This window comes from Centropristis striata, chromosome 8 (assembly GCF_030273125.1).
Source record: "Centropristis striata isolate RG_2023a ecotype Rhode Island chromosome 8, C.striata_1.0, whole genome shotgun sequence".
Lineage (NCBI taxonomy): Eukaryota > Metazoa > Chordata > Actinopteri > Perciformes > Serranidae > Centropristis > Centropristis striata.
In genome coordinates this window covers 17,085,661-17,105,534 of record NC_081524.1, presented here as the reverse complement: position 1 = coordinate 17,105,534, position 19,874 = coordinate 17,085,661, and the positions used below count along the sequence as shown (strand labels likewise).

The 19,874-nt window shown below is 38.0% G+C and overlaps 1 protein-coding gene across 2 annotated transcripts in view; it reads right to left on the bottom strand.

The window, feature by feature from the left end:
- The window catches only part of cdk14 (cyclin dependent kinase 14), a 296,637-nt gene that overhangs the window by 117,647 nt on the left and 159,116 nt on the right, over positions 1-19,874 (bottom strand). For both annotated transcript variants that reach the window (XM_059338824.1, XM_059338825.1), the window contains 2 exons: positions 7,035-7,155; positions 3,286-3,379 (listed from right to left, as the gene is read on the bottom strand). In XM_059338824.1, coding sequence (XP_059194807.1) covers positions 3,286-3,379; positions 7,035-7,155 — 215 coding nt within the window. The remainder of the gene's footprint in view (positions 1-3,285; positions 3,380-7,034; positions 7,156-19,874) is intronic.

Sequence of the window (19,874 nt, the reverse complement as noted above, 5' to 3'; positions counted from 1 at the left end):
GGTCTTTTGTTCTGACCTCAACACCTCAACATACGCATGCATTTGACTTGCCCTCTCTGCCACATTTGTTTTCGCCTTCTTGTCCGTAAGCCCTTTGGCAATTTTGAGAAAACAGGCGGCCATCTTGCCATTGTTCAACCCCTTCTGTTACATAGACAACTCACACAAACACACATATTCACACCTACATATTGTCTGCTGATAGTAAACATTGTGTATTTTGTTTAACTTTGCTAACTTGTGAAAAAATGCTTTGGGGAATATACATTCAGTCTATTTAATGTTGTCCACAAGGGAATAATGCCAACCACTTCTATGCAAACATGACAAATTACCAAATATTGATATGGTAATTTGGCTCTGATTATTAAATTAATTATTAATCAGAGTTACAAATTGATAGTTTAGTAATTTAATGTGACTGATCTTGCTAGATTGGCTATCTTTTGATTGTTTTACAGAGTGGTTCCCCATCCAGAGGTGACTCAAGTAATAATTTATAACTTCATTAGCCATTCTAACATACTTTTGAACTGTGAGACTTACATAAGTGGTGTTCTAGTTTGAGGCATAGTAAACCCCAACAGTGGCACGAAGCTAGGATGTAGTATGCTGATCCTGCAAAATAGATAGCGGAGATTGAGGAAGGGGCAGAGAATGCTACATGAAATACCCAAAAAATGACAGGCTTTTACCACGAGCTGAAAAAATATGTTAAAGAAAGCACAAACTACATCCGGTGAGTCATACTGACATGACTGTAACATTTCTGGAAGCATCTTGGATGATAGCTGCTTTGTTACACGGTGTCCAATTTGAAACAGACTGGACACAGATCTATACATCTGGTCTGCATCAGTGCTAGTTAAGGGTATGACGAGATCTCGAGCCAGGAGATCTTGCAAGATTAAACTCAACAATATTTCTCGTCGCGTTAAAAATCTGTCTCGCAAGATTTGTGAGCTATCCAAACTTCTATAGGAGGAGGGGAAGCAAAGGCGGCTCGTTAAGAAGAGTGAGAACGAATCAAAGCGGCACAGTCCTCCTGCAGCAGTCTCTCCCAGCTGCAGAGCCGGAGTCTGCAAATTGCTAACAGGTTAACAGTTAGCTCTGTAGCAGTACAGTGTGTATGTGCTGCTCCTGCAGGAGGTGTTCACTCTGTTTGTTTACAAAAAGGACCAGACACTCTGTGCACAGTTAGCGATGCTGGTTAATTCAAGATCGCTATGTTATGATTGGCGGAGACTCTGTGCATAATTAACCATGCTGCTTTGTTTATGATCAGCTGCTGACGTTGTGCACAGTTAGCGACGACAGCCACAGTTGCTTCTCCCGTGTTTAATCCGTCGCTTATGTGATCAAGGTCCAAACTGTCGCTAAGTGATTGCGTGACGATCGAAATCCATACGTCACCTCCAGAGTCTCTAAATCCCTCTGGGGGCCTTTTTGTAAAGGAGACACGCAGGGTGGGCGGACATTAGAGAGGGCGTGGCTTGAGACTTTCCCGGTGCCCACTCTTCCCCCTAAAGGAAACACGGCTCATATTGTTTGCACTTGAAAAAAAAAGAGAGAAATATCAAATTTTATTTATTTTAATTTAACTTTTATAAATTTTAGTTTTAATTTCCATTTGTGGAAGAAGAAGTTTATTAAAAGCTCATGCTTACATCATCGTGTAAAGAGTTATAATAAAACATTTCAAAATGCATGTGCAACTCGGTTAAATAAAACTCTGTTGGTCCAGTCATATATTGTGTCATTGTAGTTTTCTTAAAATCTGGTCTCGTCTCGTTCTCGTGAACCCAATATCGTGTCTCGTCTCATGAGCTGAGTGTCGTCACACCCCTCGTGCTAGTGTATGCTGTTACACTCCAGTGAGAGATTTAATGGGCCTACTGTGTGTGTATAAAACACACATCATTAGTACCTTAGCTACAAAGCAGGATGGAAGCAATGACTCATAATGTTTATACCACATTCTGCCCCTGCCATCAGCATATGAAAACATTAGCCAAGATTCATGATCCAGGTGATATTTGTTCATCTCACAGAAAGATGTTTCATTTCATACCTAATGCACATAAAACCATAAGCCTAGTTGGTACCTATAAACCTATATGGTAATTTATATTCAAGCATTATATAGCTTAATAAGCACTGCATATCATATTAATCAGGAACTTCCTTATAAAAAAGCCCTTTCATCTTAAGTGAATGTTTCAAAATAGAGGCATTGTCTCAAATTGAAAAATTGACCTTGATAACTTTTGATTTGGATATAGCATTGAGAGTTTGAAGATTCAATAACAGCTAAACATTTTATTTTAGCCCCTTGCATGCTAACTTTGGGCTGGTTATTAAATCTCAATACACCTTGAATACTGACTGAAAAAAAAATCTACAATCACAAATTGTCGAGTATTGGAAGTTAGTATTGAATTACAGTCAGGTGTTGCTAACTTGTTCTTTGATAAGATATTTTCTGATTCAAGTGAGATTCTTGCAATAACTTTGCTTTTACTACTCTTCAAACAATGAACGGGTTGTGTTGACATCATATCGTCTGAGCAAGGTTATTATAGCTAATGAAAACTAACGAAATAACAAAAACTAGAACATAAAAACATTTTCGTGAACCGAAATGAAAATAAAAACGAGAGTTTAAAAAAAAAAAAACGATAACTAGCTGAAGCTGTATTTTGTGGTTAGAAAACTAACTAAAACTAACTAAAATTATAGAGACAACATTCTTTTTTTTCGTCTTAAACCTTTTTAGTTGACATGAAATCTAATTCATCTATCTGGTTTTATTACTTAATAACCTTATTGGGGCTGAGATGGATCAGACAAAGGAAATAAAGGCAACATTTATTGTAAGTTATTGAATCTCGCACCCAACAAATACTCCATTATAAAAAAAAGAAAACTAATAAAAACTAAACCAAAACTAAGCATTTTCCAAAAATAAAAACTCACTCTAAAAACGAATTAAAACTAACTGAATTTGAAAATACAATATCACAACAAAATTCAAACTAAAACTAATAAAAATCCAAAACTATTATAACCTTGCGTCTGAGTCCTTGATTATTTTGTCAAATGAGCAAAATAGGATTTAGAACAAAGTATTAGCATTACTCAACTAAGGTCTCAGGACAAAACCTTCTCATCAGAGGGGAGGTTCTTTACCATAGCCTCCTTCACAACTAATACTAATTAAAACTATATGATTGATGGATCGATAGTTATGTAGAGCACACAGACTGTGCAGTATTAGTGACTCACCAAGAATATCCTCTCCAGCTGGTCCTGGATGTCCTTCATCCCAGGAAAGGCAGCCACTCCTTGGATCATCTCAATGAAGATGCAGCCCACTCCCCTTGAAGAAAGAACAGCACATGATAAGGCCATTGCTGGCTGTGTTGAAATAATAAGACAAATATCCGTCATGGTTTAGCAGTTTTTCACCGTGAAATCTACAGACATTTTTTGTGTTGAATTTAGTCTTTTGCATGGGATTTGTTGACAGCATAAAAATATAAAATAACATTCGCCTTACCAATTAAGTTGGAAATGATCTGAGAGCAGCTTACCATAACTAAACCTGCATGTTAATCAGTGCAAGACTGCACTTGAATAATCTCAGCATAGACTGTGATTGACAGACGTGTATGAGATCTGCAGATTGGTAAAAATAGAGCAGGTCTTTGCCTGTCTCCCATCACGTCTCCCTCCTACCAGATGACAGCAGCTAACCTGTAGGTTGCTGTGATGGATGCTTCTCATGGCTGCAAGACAGATCTGTAAAATCTTTTGGTCCAGCAAGAGATGCTTTTTCATGGAAGACTGCTTCCTAAGTGACTAGAAGTGAGTGTGTGTGTCGCAAGGTGACTCTCAGTGGGATGGAACACCAGCTCTGTAGATTGGCCGCCTGCAAACACCCTTGAAGCAGTCACAGTATCCCTCTGCCTCCCACACCTCCAAAGCCCACAAGTGATTTTTAATTGGTAAATGGTAGATGGAGTGCACTTATATGGCGCTTTTATCCAAAGCGCTTTACACTAAACTGTAAAAAATCTTTGTAGAAATTACAGTAAAACACTGTCAAATTGCATCAGAAATAGGTCGTAAAATTAAACATTGTACATCACCGTCGTAAATACTTTAAATTACTGTAAATTAATCAAATCAAAGAATTTCATAAAATTTAACTACTGCCATAAACCTAAAAGTTACCTTATCCTAAAAGTAATGGGAATATTCAGTTTAAATTACAGTTTTTGTTGTTCCATACGATCACTGTATTTTTTACGGTGAAGTTCTGGCAAACACAGCTGCCGGTATTTTACCGTAAATTAAACAGATTTTTTTTTTCTTTTTTAACAGTGTAGAGTCTGTGCTCATTCACCCGTTCACACACACATTCATACTGGTGGCCGAGGCTGCCAGGGCACACTGGTGCCACCTCCCACCATTGGGGATTCATTCACACACACCGATGAACGCAGCATCGGGAGACATTTGGGGTTCAGTGTCTGTTATAAAAATTTGTATTAATTTGGGGTTTTTCCAACGTTTTAATCATATTAAGCAAATGTGTCCCTGCCTGCTGCATGTTGAGATACTGGCTTTGGGTTACATCAGACCAGTTTCTGCTAAAGATGGCAGGCTAGATAAGGTAACCTTTATGTATAGATAAGGGGAAGTATACATAACAAGTGAGAGTCAGACCCGGGTTAGATGTTTTTCTGCTGACCATACTATAAATTGGGGAACTGGGAATAACAGCATCTGTGTCAGTCAGGTCGTCTAGACGTTGGATGCATATAAGCCAACTGTCTTGACTTTCAAATTGAGCCTTTTCCTCTGTAACCTTACTTGCTTTATTGCATGGTTAAACGCTCGTCTTGTACAAGATATACTTAAATTCATCTTTTACATTACATTACATTACATGTCATTTAGCAGACGCTTTTGTCCAAAGCGACTTACAATAAGTGCATTCAACCTGAAGGTACTAGACATAGACCACAGGAATCAAGTAAGTACATAAGTTTAAGAGCTAACTGTCATTGCTACAGGAGTGCTATATGTTAAAGAAGAAAAGAAGAGAAAAGAATAAGAATTTTTTTTTTTTTTTTTTTTTTTTTTTTTTTAAATTAAATATATATCTGTTAGGTGACCATGACTTAACCGAGGTATTGTCTTAAACTTTTATACTCTGAATCCAATTGTCTTTATTGAAGGGTCACTCTGAAAAAATCTTATAACAGTGTCTTGCCCAAGGATACTTCGATATGTAGGCTGCCATGGTCAGGGATCGAACCACCGGCCTTCCGGTCAATGGGTGACCGCTCTACCAACTGAGACACAGCCGCGTAATTGGACGCTGGGAGGATGCAGCTGGGGATGTCCCTGCTGACTGCCCAGACAGAAGGGGTCACCAAGCCCTGACTGAGAGCCCAACACCAGAATGGTTGGAAGGAAACCTCAGAGGAAAGGGACACTAGGTGCAGAATAGCGGGAAAACAGATACCTCCAACTCTCTTACTCATTTGCCATTTCATGTTCAAGCATTTGCAGCAGTTCTGTACAACTAGATTTGAAATCTTACCCTTCTGTGATTAAAAGACCGAATGACAAATTAGGGCTGGGCGATATGGACCAAAAGTCATACCCCGATATATTTAGGCTGAATATCTGTATAGGATATATATCCTGATATTTTTATCTCAAAGTGAGAGCAAATGTTCAGTTAAAGTCAAATATGACATGTCACAAGTTTTAGTTAGTTAGTTAGTAGGTAGTTTTATTGAAACTGTTTATTTAAGTGAACATAAATACTGTATAACAACAGGAGTACCTTTTTAAAAAAATCAAAGCTCCATAAAGTGCACATTTAAATAAAAAAATATCTTAAATAAAAATAGCGTTTGAAATTAAATAGGCCAATCTTTTTCTGAAATAAATATATTTATATGAGAAAATAATAACAAACATTACAAAATAACTAAATATGACAAACCCTAGTAAGGGAGCATTTATATATAAAGCAGCTTGTCTGGAGAAAGGATCACAGTGAAAATTTTAACTATATCGATATATGCGATAAGGTCTAATTCCATATCACATTTAAAAATATATCAATATATTTTTCAAATCGATATATCGCCCAGCCCTATAACAAATTAGATATAACTTAATATTATATTTCAGCACCGGAGTCAAATACTTCAATTCTGGAGGGATTTGCTCAGTAGTCAAAATGAAATTTAGCAGATAAATTGCTCATCTTTTGTTTTGCTGTTTAGTCATTATAGGCCCCTTTCATACGGCTGCTTCAAGCCTCAACATTTACGGCTCTGTAATGTCTCGCCTGCACTATGAAAGCGCCAGAAGGAGGATGTGAGGATCAAGTGATCCCGGCTCTGGAACACCTTCAGAGGTAGTCACAGAGAAATTGGTGGGACTGTTGGAAGCTGGACCACTATGAATTGCCATCCCAATTAGGTGGAATATTTGATGTCCCCTGTGATGTCTTACACTGTAAAAAAAAATGTTTTTACGGTTAAAAAACTGCAGCTGTGGTTGCCAGAACTTTACCGTAATAAATATGGTGCAACTTTTTGTAATATTACGGCAAAATGATATTAGCACTGTTGATTTAATGTTTTAGATTGACATTTTATTCCATATTTTAGCATGAAAAAATAAAAAGTTTTTCCGTCAAAAAAAACATATAATTGACAAGAAAATACTAATGGTGCATAAATTAAAGATTTTACCATTAAATATTACAGTATATTTTTGTTAGATATATGGTGTTTAGTACATGTAACAATGAGAAAAGGTATTTTTACAAAAAATAGATGCAAAAACTACAGTGATGGCTTGTATATATATATTACAGTATATTTTTGTTACAAACACAGTGCCATTGTTTTTTACAGTGGAGTGATGTATTTAAAAAAACAAAAAAACTGTAAAAAAGAACACTGTTTTGGCTGAATCTACACCAACAATACAATACTCACCACATGTCCAGGCAGGTGGAGTAGTCTGTGGATCCCAGCAGGACATCTGGAGGTCGGTACCAGAGGGTCACCACCTCATTGGAGTAGGTATGGCTAGGGACCGACTTGGCCCTGGCCAGGCCTGAAGGGAGCAACACAACAACACTGTCTCAGAAAGCATAATCACTGAATGACATTCACCAGCCTTCTGAAAACAAAGCAGAACAGTGTAGAGGGGCAGCACTCACTGCAGCAGCCACGACCACAGATTTAGGGCGTTTTCACACCTGAAAGTCCAAACCAAGGTCCGTGCACTATGAAAGCACCAGAAGATGGATGCGGGGATCAAGTGATCCCAGCTCTGGAACACCTTCAGAGGTAGTCACAGAGAAATACGTGGGACTGTTGGAAGCTGGACTGGAATATTTGATGTCCCCTGTGATGTCTTACACTGTAAAAAATGTTTTTGTTTTTACGGTAAAAAAATGGCAGCTGTGGTTGCCAGAACTTTACCGTAATGAATGTGGTGCAACTTTTGCTAATATTACGGTAAAAGATGGACATTTTATTTCATATTTTACCATAGAAAAATAAAAAGTTTTTCCATCAAAAGAAACGCTGTTCTGCCATATAATTGACAAGAAAAAAAAAAAAAATATATATATATATATATATATATACATATATATGTATATATTCATAAAAAAGTTGTTTTCACACTGCAAAAGGTTGGGACCTTGGTTTGTTTGGTCTGGACCGAGACCACCTCTTTTGGTCGGACCAAACTTTGGTCCTTTGGTGCGGACCGTGGTCCGCGGCACCTTTCACACCTGGAATTTAGGTTCAGATCAAACTGAAAAGTCCAAAATTCCGGACCAAACGAGAAAGGTGTGAAATCGCCCTTAAAGCCCTGTGTAGAGAAACTAGATCATTCAGTACGTTTACATGACACTTGAAAAAACAAATTATTGCCTTAATCTGACTATAACTGGACACCTGCAGTGCATGTAAACGTGTTAGTCCGACTTTGGATGATAGTTTGTGTGTCACAGCAACTGCTGCTGCTGCCACTGCTCAACATGTTTATGAGCCAGTCAAATCAGCCAGCTCAACCACATTAACTAACTTCCTGCTGTTTTGAGAACACAGGCACGAACTTGTCCCTTTCACCTCACCCAGTAACTTTGAATCAGTTGTCTTCCTCTTTTGCCTTCCCCTTCAACTGTCCTGTGCTCCCCTGGAGGTATGCCTCACAGTAGGAAAACCTCTGCCAACCACTGCATTTTGGTTCTTTGAGTTCATTTTAAAAACTAGCATTTGGGTGAAATTTGGAATTAATAACTCTCTAACTATAAGACTATGATGATTATATTAGCCAGATGGGCATAATATTCCTGCATAAGTGACCGCCTCATTCAATTTTCAAGAGCTTGCTATATTTCCCACATTATTAAATGTGCAGACTACCCACTGTTTAATTTTATTTTTCAACTTCTTTTTATTGTTTTTTTTTTTCTTTCGTTCACATACAAAAATAAAATAGATATACATGTTGATTTCAAGCATAAATTAACACGAAAGAACAGAATAATAGAAAAATAAAAGCAATAAAAAACAAATAAAACAAACAAACCAAGTGTTCTAAAATGTACAGTTGTTAATTTTTCATGGGATTATATTTGGTATAATAGTCCATAAATGGCTGCCATATTGTGTAAAAGATATTTATCTCACCTCTCAGGGTGAATTTTATTTTTTGTAACTGCAAATGTTTCATTAAACCATTCATTAAAGCTTGATAGACTGGAGGGTTTTTTGGTTTCCAGTTCAGCAGAATTCTTCTTCTCACTAACAGCATCACAAAGCAAATCACATTCTTCTGGTTGATTGATAAAGAAAGCTCCATGGCAGCTGAGCCAACCCCAAACACTGTTTCATTTTTAACTCCATGAAGCAGTCACACTGTTAACCTCACTTGACAGACCTGTCTCGGACTGACTTCTGCACACTGAACCACAACAAGCCTGAGATTGACTTTTCAAACAGAAATCATGACGGAAGTCTTCTGAGGTTTCAGTAAGGACCAACACCTGTTTTGTATAGTAGCTATCATTTAACCCTCTATGGCAGTTGTTCCCAACCTTTTTTTCTTGAGGGACCCACATTTTTACCTTTGTAAACTAGTGGCCATTTTGTGCCACTAAAAATCACTCAAAACGTAATTTCCTGGCCCTTTTCCATCTGGAAAAAATATATTCCTACTGATAGGTGAGTAAACCTTCATTTTTGATAGTTTCATACATGAAACAAGAAACGAATGAATGATACAAGAAACCGGTTAATATATATATTATATATATATATATATATATATATATATATATATATATATATATATATATATATATCTTCAGGTTATGATTATTTAGTCTATTTGAAGACAAAAAAAACACTCCAAACACTTTTTTCCTAACTGGCATCATAATGCGTACCATAGAGGGTTAAAACTATCATAAGGCTTTCTGAGAACCACAGGATTTTTACAATAGGTTCATGGGTATCCCAGGTAATATTACTGTTCCACCATTCTGCAGTGACATAAAGTTAAGTATCCGGTGACAGTGCTCCTATGAAGCTAATGGTAGAGCAGAGTGTAGATGAAGTGAGCTTTAATGAACATGATGCCATTACCTCTTTGTCTCTTCCCAAGTGGTCATAGGGTTTAATTAAAGCATTTAGCTTGGTAAAAAGGGCTTTTTGCCCTGCTGCTAGTCCCCTGTGTGTGGGAGGAAGAGACAGAGGGGAGAATAAATGAGAGGAGGGAGGGCGTTTTTAACATTTCCTTGTGTTGGAACACCCACAGGACAAAGGACTTTCAGCTGGCATTCATCACTGCCGAGCACTGTAATGTCCACACACTGATCTAATGTAGAAGAGACGCCATCTGCCCGCTCATACTCAGAGGCTATTATTCCTGCTGCAGGCGTCCTGTGTCTGAGAGCCTCCTATTAATGCACTCATCATAAAAGAAAGTGCAGTAATAAAAGGTGGCCCATTTGTAAAATGTAGATATGGTAGATATGGTATATGGTATAAAAGTAGAGGTGTAGTCATAGAATTATGGATCATACACAGTAGAGGTGTGAATCAGCGTATTGACCCCACGATACGATTTTATCCCGATACTTGAGTCACGATACAATATTATTGTGATTTTAAGCATTTTATGATATGAGTATTGGGATGCAATATACTGCGATTTTGTGTCCACAAAATTAAATTCAATCAATACTTGTTTTGTCAAATAAGAGAACATTCTCAGTCTATTCATCTCACTTCAGTCTTCTTATTTCTCCACAATGAGAGTCAAAGCCACAGACTGACCAACAAAATATTCAGTCAAACTGAACTCAACCGATATCAAACATGTATGGACAGCAACAACTGCAGCATTTTATCAAACCTTCCTCAACTTTAAGCTTCACTGTTCTGAATTTTTTTGAATGTAACATAAAAAAGCCTAACTTTGCAGCGTTAGTTTCATATGATACCAGTATCTCCAGTATTTCTAAAAGTGAGCCCGCTACGGCTTCCGGGAAAAAAGAAAAAAATCCGTGAAAATACTGAAGCTAAATAAACGCTAAATATGAATACTTGGCAGCCATGAAATGATATAATATTTTCAGGCAAAATATTGCGATACTATGCCGTATCGATTTTTTCCCCACCTCTAATACACAGTCTGCGCGATCACATCCACGTAGATACAACATCTTGGAGGTTCATGGCTTGCCAGAGCTCCTGCAGTCAGGATAGTAAGTGCATATAGTAAGTGCTTGTAGGTTTTTCTATGCATCCTGACTTATTTTCCTGGAAGTTGTGGCTGAAATCAGACAGAGTTCAAACACTACTAATTGGCAATTTCAAGTCTTTAACTAGCTTTTCTCACAGGTCCTTTGACAGTTATTCTTCTGTCCCCTAGGCTCAGTATCCAGTAAAGTGAGTGCAGCCTTGGTAAAAGGACTGGGGGTCTCTCAGGAGATAAGGAACTCACTGACCATTTATATAGACACTAATTACAATCAAACAAGTCACAGGAGTGGAGACTTATTAATTCAGCTAGTTCAGTTCAGGCAACATGCTTGTATATTGAGCAAAACCTTTATCAAATGTTCTTCCTCCATCACATGCTTAACATGTCCAGTTTCCCACCCAAAGACAGCTTGGAGGGGAATATAATGTCTCAGCCTACTATGTTCATGAACTACAATTGGAACTCCACTTTCATTACTGGGTAGACAGCCATAGTTTCATTTACAGGTGACGAAGTGTAACAGCTCACTCTGTTCTATTTGGGTGATTCTCATGTAGCTAAGTTATGTCTGTGAAGATTATAAGGACATACTTTATTAAAGTAATTATATTTCACTTTTATATGAATGAACAATATAGCCATAATGAGGCACAGTTCATTGTTTTGTGCTAAAATAATATTTTCTATATTTTTAAACATATTTTTGATTCACAAATTCATTACTGTATTGCATCAATATAAAAATGTCATGGTTTCCCTACACTTATATACAATAAATATTTAATAAACTTTATAAAAATAAAAATACATTTGTTTAAAAATGTATAATTTGACAGAATATAATCAAACATAATGGTTTTTAACAATGTATAAAGAACAAAATCTGAATGAAAACTGATGAGAAAAAAATGGTTAAATGTTATGGTAATGATATAATCATTTGAATTAAAGTATGTGTTTATTTTAATAAAATACGTTTGGTTATACCAGCTACCCTTGAGCATATTTAATTGCTTGCCAAAGAAAAAAAAAAAGGAAAAAAATCCTTTCGTTGTTGTTTTATTTCTATTTAAAAATGTGTTACGGTAATGAATTTTGTTGCTCACAGCATCTCTAAAAATGTCAGAAAATACATTAAAAATGTTCAAATATATCATAAATCCATACTAAACGGTGACTTTAGATTGTATGTTATAAAGAGTCAAAGAAAATATGTATTCAATGCTCTTGGATTTTTGCTATGAGCTGTACCATGTTCATGAGAATCACCCATTTATTTGTATATATATCGACTTTAGTTAGCAGCTGTGTGCTCACTACAATATGGTGTATGGTAAGATAGAGTGGAAGGTGTTGGTGCTCCTTGGGGAATAGAGATGTGCTCAAATCCTACTTTAAGAGTAAGGTTTTGTTCAGAAATTGGATTGTGTGGTTTGACATTTGGATCACCTTGCACAGTGTTTTATAGGTAAGTTAGCAGCAACATGATGGTGGTGTGGAAATCACAGAGCCCTGACCTGGCCCCTGAACACCCCATGAGTCTGACTTCAAAAGCCCTGACCTATGGCTTCATACACACATACACTGTGGCTAACACACACACCTTCAGCCACTTTCATCTGTTATAATCCACCAGCTGACCTGCCATCCTGTCCAGGTAGCAGATGAAGGTCAGGAGTGAATTATACATCCCTATCTGACACACAAAATATAGTGGGGAAGAGGTGGGCTAGAGGCAAACAGAAGGAGGAGAGAATGAACAAAGAATGGAAATAGTCTCTGTCCCTGGGGGATACAGCCCACTGTTCTTTTGAAGTTCATTTGGCTTTTATAGGCAGTTTGTAGCTTCTGCCTGCTTCTCCTCCTCCTCTCGAACATGCCGCAGATTGAGAGATATACTGTATCCTTCGAAGAGCTATTTCATAAGAGCTATCATACTGTAGGGAATAATTCCACAGGGGATAACAATAACTTCTCCGAAACAAAGTTTGACTAGTTTTGGGCAACAAATCAGTGTGATTTCATCAGTCCAGGCTACAGTATCAGTGTAACCCATCAAGAAGGAGGGAAATAAAGCAGTCACTGTTATTCACTAGTTATCGGCTCTTCACTTGTGTTTTAAATGCATGGGATTCACCTAAATGAACCAACAAGATCTCAATATATATATATATATATATATATATATATATATATATATATATATATATATATGTATATATATATATATATGTGTATATATATATATATATATATTCAACATTCAACATTTTTAATGTCTGCGTGTGTGTGTGTGTGTGTATTCTTGTATATCATACATCGTGAGGACCGGAACACGTTTTCAACCAACAAAGTGAGGACATTTTTGAGAAGTGAGGACATTTCGGCCAGTCCTCACCTCTTTAAAGGCTTGTTTGAGAGTTCAGTCTTTCTTTTAGAGTTAAGTCTCTATAACCCGGCCCGCGTGAGATGAGCCTCTCCACACTCTGGGACTCTGCGTTGTGTTTTATGGTGATGGTGTAGGGCGGAAGAGGGACCAGTCAGACTCGGGTGGTTATATTTGCGGCTCGGACCGTGTCTGGTTTATTGCTCACAACGGCTGGCAGCTCAACCTTTAACATGTAACATTCAACATGTAAACACTCAATCATACAACAGAAAGTCTAAAGGCAGATTCTCATGCTAAACAACAGACACTTTTGAGCTAGCGCTGTACACACACATAAAATGGACTAAGAAATAACTAACAACAGTCTAACAACATACACAAACAACCGTTAATCTAACAGAATAGACATTAATTTGCCGCGCTCCGTTTACAGTGCTTACCTTTAACAGTACATGTAAACACTGAATAAAAATGGTGACCGCGCCAAATAGAGAAAATGAAACATGGTGTCCCGCAAGGGACAAAAAGCTAAACTACTCCAGGCCATAGATGACGCCAGAGCGCCATCCCCTGACCACCTGAAGCAACTACCTTACATTTACAATTAGGTTTATTTTAGGGTTAGGGTAAGGGGCTAGGGAACAAGGTTGTTATAGTTGACCAAAACAAAACGAAATAACGAAAACTAGAATTGAAAAAACATTTTCGTTAACTTAAATAAAAATAAAAATGAGAGTTTAAAAAAAAAAAGACAATTAACTGAAACTGTATTGTGTGGTTACAAAACTAACTAAAACAAATGAAACTAACACTAAAACTAAAGCATTTCAAACTAACCCTAACCCTAATTAAAACTAGCAAACTCACTCTAAAAACGTATTAAAAATAACTGAATTTGAAAACAAAAATTCACAACCGAATTCATACTAAAACTAATGAAAAATTCAAAACTATTATAACTTTGCTAGGGAATTCACTTTTCCAATGCGGGCCCTCACAAAGATAGAAGTACAATAATGTGTGTGTGTGTGTGTGTGTGTGTGCATGTATCCAGTGCACCACCTGCCATCGTCTCAGTTCATTTCCCAACACAAAGTGGACTGTAAAGAGCTCTGTGTTACAGTAGCCGACATGAAACCAGTCAGGTCATTACCTCCACACACACACACACACACACACACACACACACACACACACCACACACATCATATCTGCTGCTGCTGTGTTAAACACTGCAATTTATATCACTCTGGTCCCATGCACATTCACATGGGCTTGAATTGATTCATTAGACGGACCTCAGAATACCATCTGCAGCCTCCAAGGATCCAAAACCCAGTTACACACGGACATACACATATTGCGGTGCAGCCGCAAGGCGCTCGGTGGAACAGCTCACTGGGGAGAGCCAAACAGTCTGCTCTGAATGCCTGCAACATTACTCCAGCCCCATTGTCACATTGCTTCACTCCTCACACATCATTATCCCAGCAGCTGTTACTTCACAGCACAGCAATTTCAACCTCCCAGAAAATAAACACACACATCAGTACACATTAGCTAGATAAAGCTGTGCTCAGGGGAAGAAAAATACAATGCATGATCAATATTGTTCTATATTGATCAAAAGCTTTATATTTTTTCCAATACTTGGGGCCTATAATACATGCTTCCTGAACTCGATTCACAAATATGTTGATGAGAAATCATATTTAACTCAGCAGTATTTGCAATGTCACACAAACTTGAGCAGTTGAAGCGCAGACCAGGCACATGCTGACTGTGTGCAAGCACAGAAACGGAAAATTAGGCAAGTTTACATGATGACGGTCTGAACAGAAGACGCAAAAGTGGCGTCTCGTCTTCACTTTTTATTCCATGTTTAGACGAGCGTTTTCAGGAGGAAATCTGTGTGCATACGGTGACGCAAAAGTGTATTGAATTGGGTATCATGCCTGGCGGCATAACTTAAAGCGATAAGAGCATCTTTGGGCATGTGGAAGTTTTCACGCCACACATTTTCATCAGCTACTCCTTCCACAAAGTTCTCCACCATCCACTAGATCTCCCAGGTCTCGTCCAAAGCCGTCTGGCTCGCCTCCCACCAATTGGTGCATCCAAAATGTGATAGAGGTAATTACAGATCCTTCTCTGTTCACTAATACTATCTGTACATATCCTGTACATTTGGTGGAAAGATTCCTGTAAGTTTATTAGAGCTGCCAGAGCAGCTTGAAGGTCCGACGCATGGAAATAATCCCACGTTTGTTTATTTCCCTGTACTGGAGCATGAATGTGACGTAAACGTGTACGTGACGTGAGCAGATCTGAGCAGAGTTTTGCATCTTGGCAGTGTAGACGGACACGATACGGTGGAGCGGATTACAGTTTTACACTCTGGAGGGTGGTTTAACATTTTTAAGCCCCAAAAACACCGTCACCGTCTAGACAAAAGGCACTTCTGAATGAAATATTTTGTCATTTTTACCAGCAAGCATCCTCATATGAACGGGGCCTTAATCTGCAACTATTTTGATACTCAGTTAATTGTTTTCATCAATTATTTTTGGTTATTTTTTAAAACGTAAGGATTCTATGCCTCTTTTGTCATACTATATGAAAAATGACAGAAAACTGATTATCTTTGGGTTTACGACATTTTGGGTGAATGATAATTACATTCATAAAGAGTCTTTCCAACGCCTGCAACGATTACACTTGTGCCGATGCTCCATGCACATAATATCTCTATGGTACTAACACAAAGATCTATCTGTCATTGTGCTTCAAGTCAATTAATGTTAGTTGGCTCAAAATTCTACGTGTGTTGCTTTCTCTAAAGTAATCACAATTTCCACTGATGAACATCAATGTGTGCACTAAATTCCATGTCAATCCATCCAATTGATGTTGCACCAATTACATTGGGGCGGCTGTTGTTCGGTTGGTAGAGTGGTCACATACTGAACGGAAGGTCGGTGGTTTGATCCCTGACCATGGCAGCTACATGTCGAAGTATCCTTGAGCAAGATACTGAACCCCAAATTGCTCCTGATGCTGCGTTCATCGGTGTGTGAATGAATTCCCAATGGTGGCAGGTGGCACCAGTTTGCCCTGGTAGCCTCGGCCACCAGTATGAATGTGTGTGTGAATGGGTGAATGAGCATAGTGTGTAGTGTAAAGCACTTTGGATAAAAGCACTATATAATTCCACTCCATAAATACACTCCATTTACCATCCAGTTGCATCAGTGTCGACTTTTCAATTACTTTTCAGGCACATACACTGGTCTCTGGTTAGTTAGGGACTCTTAGTGTCAGACTGTAGATAAAAACAGAGTGTAATTAGTTGACAATTCTGATTACCGATGAAATTATGATGGTGCTAGCCATCTAACAGGCAGGGGATTGAGTCATAAGAATTCATTATCTGGAATAAAGTAATAATAATACCTTTATTTATATAGCACCTTTAAAAACAGTGTTCACAAAGTGCTTTGACAGAACACGCATGGATAAAACTCCTGCAAGAATAAGAAACCAATAATGAAGAAGAAATAATAAATAAAAAATAAAAAAATAAAACATATACATATTTACATACATTCATACAAACGAACAGGGAGCCAGTGAAGAGAAGCTAAAATGGGAGTAATGTCCTGTCTACTGTTAAAGCCAGTAAGAAGCCGAGCTGCTGCATTTTGAACCAGTTTGAGGCGTAAGAGTGATTTGTGGTTTGTTCCAGAAAGAAGTGAGTTGCAATAATCTAATCTGGAGAATATGAGGGCATGTATTACTTTTTCCAAATCAGAGTGGGAAGTGGCAGTTTATCATGTTGCTGCTGAGATATTTTAGTCCGGACCAAAGTGGACCTATCAATCTGACAACTGGCCAACTGTTATCATCCCTACAGCCAAGCTGCTCCCAGGGCTAAAACAAGTCACTAAGTTCTGTGAATGAGTACAACTGGCTTACCAGGTCACTGGAGAGGACCTGGGCCCTTGTTGCTGTTTTTGAACTCTTGACTCAGTCATTTTGTGTGCGACTGAACCTCAGATAAGGTTTCTGGCCTGTGCTGCAGGTTGGTGATGGACACTGACAGCATTTGGCAATGCTTCAGGGTTTGATTGCAAACACAAGCAGCCTTTCAGCAGGTGTATCCCAACTGAGAAGACATTCACTCCCTCATGAGGCTCTAAGTATTGGGGCTATGAGCAGGGCTCATCTGCTGAGAGGCTCGTCATCAGACAACTGCCCTGAGGCTGAAGTCATTTTGTGAGTGACAACAATGTGTGCTTGTTGTCAGGATATTAATACACAGCAGACATTGCGCAATTGTGACTACATTATTAAATAGGGGTGTGACGATAAGAATTTTTACTTTAAAGTCAGAATTCTGACTTTAATCTGACTTTAAACTCAGAATTCTGAGAATAAGGTCAGAACTAAAATATTTTTTTCATGTGTGGCCCTAATCCTCTTTTGTACATACAGGATTAACTAGTGTTGGTTGTATAGTGTGTGTGTTGAGACAGGCTTGCAGGGATTATCGTTCACACAGCACCACTACCTTAACAACACAAATCACACCCCTCACATTGCTTAAATTGGCCTAAATTAGTTGTGTCCTTGATATAAAATGTGGGCTCTGCAAAGCTTAATTTATGAACTGGTTGTTTGTGCAGTTCATTAAAAATGAGTAAACCCCGGAGGAGCAGCAGGGAGAGTTCCTGGATTGACTCCACAACCAGCAGCAGGGAAGGAGCACCCTGGCTACTGAGGAGAACTCAGCTGTCCTAGTGACAAGCCCAATTCCCCAAAAAGTTGTGATGTCATGTAAAACATGGAAAAAAACAAACAGGTTGCAATAATGGGCTAATCCTTTTTTACATGTCTTATAAAATTCACAGATTTGTAGTAGTGCACTGTAAAAAAGGTGTGTCTAAAAACAAGATAAAAACACTAAATCTGCATGGACAGATAATTTCACTTGACAAGATTTCTTAAATTAAGATTATTAAATTTAGAAAAAAACATGTTGTACGATTTAAGTAAGAAATTAACTCTTAAAGCAAGATAAATAAAAGCTGCAAGCAGCAATGAACTGGCCCGAGCAGAGTGACCTGCAAATTATTTGTTTCTTAACAAGGTAAAAAAAATGTGTTAGATCATTTGTCTTGTTTTAGGAGTTAATTTCTTATTTTAAGCGTTGAACATGCCTATTTCTAGTTTAAACAATCTTAATTTAAGAAATCTTGTCAAGTGAAATCATCTGTCCATGCAGTAAGGTAATTTCCCTCAGATTTAGTGTTTTTATCTTGTTTTTGACACCTTTTGGCAGTGTAGTAAATAATTCATTCTAAATTTGATGCTAGCAACAGAAAAAAAGTTAGAACAGGGGCAACAAAAGGCTGCGAATGTTATGGATAGCTCAGAAAACACCTGTTTGGAACCATGTAAACAGATGAACTGGTCTGGTGACAGTGTCATGATTGGGTAGGAGCATCCTCAAAAGGTTCAGATTTTCACAAGCAGGATGGAGTGATGTTCACCACTTGGGCAAATAGTCCAATATTTTAAGAACAACAGTTTCACAATGGAAACTTGAGAAGTAAATTTGGGATTTCACCTTTTACAATCCACCTTGAGGGATGTCTGTGACCTTCGACCCCTCAGACACTGCATTTACTGTTGTAATTGTATAAAGGGCATTACGACATGGGCTCTGGAACACTAGGCGGTCGTCGGTTAACACAGCCAGTTAAGACTCTACTATGAGAGGCCTAACGACTGATAATTCATAGGTCTCACATACAATACCATCATCTCACATGTACAACATTGTACTCTTTCATGTGCAGTAGGGATGATGCCGATCGATCGGCAACTGACCGGATCGGCCCGATATGATAAAAAAACGATCGAAAATTCTGATCAAAGGTTAAAATCACCGATCCGATCGCATTATACGTACATGTGCTTTATAAGTGTTTGTTATGGTGTGATATACATTCCAGATCCAAAGGTGGCGGTAGTGCGCCGAAACGCTGCCGCTTTAAAACGAAGAAGAAGTGTTGTGTTGTGGTCACGCAGCCCGCATGCACCTACACACACCCACAACATGTCTGCCATATGGAACTTTATTCAAGTGAGTGAGTCCGATGTCACACACACTAGCGGCAATTTATGCAAGTGTTTAGACATTTAGAGAAATGTTAGTGTGAGAGTGAGCAATAATAATATGTTACACTGTACTGTGCAACAATGTGCAATAATGCCACCAATGTTCAGACTGGCATTTTGAGTTTGTTTAGCCTGTTAAATAGGCTCAATTTTTAATTGAATTTTATTTTTTTACGATATATGCAACAATACAGCCATTTAGAATGGATAGTATCAATAAATGAGTGAACTTTCAACATGAAGCTCTTGCCTGTTCTTGACTGCCCTATAGAGGCCATGTTGGCATATTGTTTTCCACAGTGCCACTGCTGCTATGAAGGAATATTAAAATTCCTGCTATGCAATAAATAAAGGTCAATCTAGGTAATCTAGTAGTATCTAGTAAATAAATGATTACAAGGTTAACATAAATGAAAGACTATAGGCCTGTGCATGAGTGGATGAATTGATGGGGGGAAAACAAGAGTAAAATATA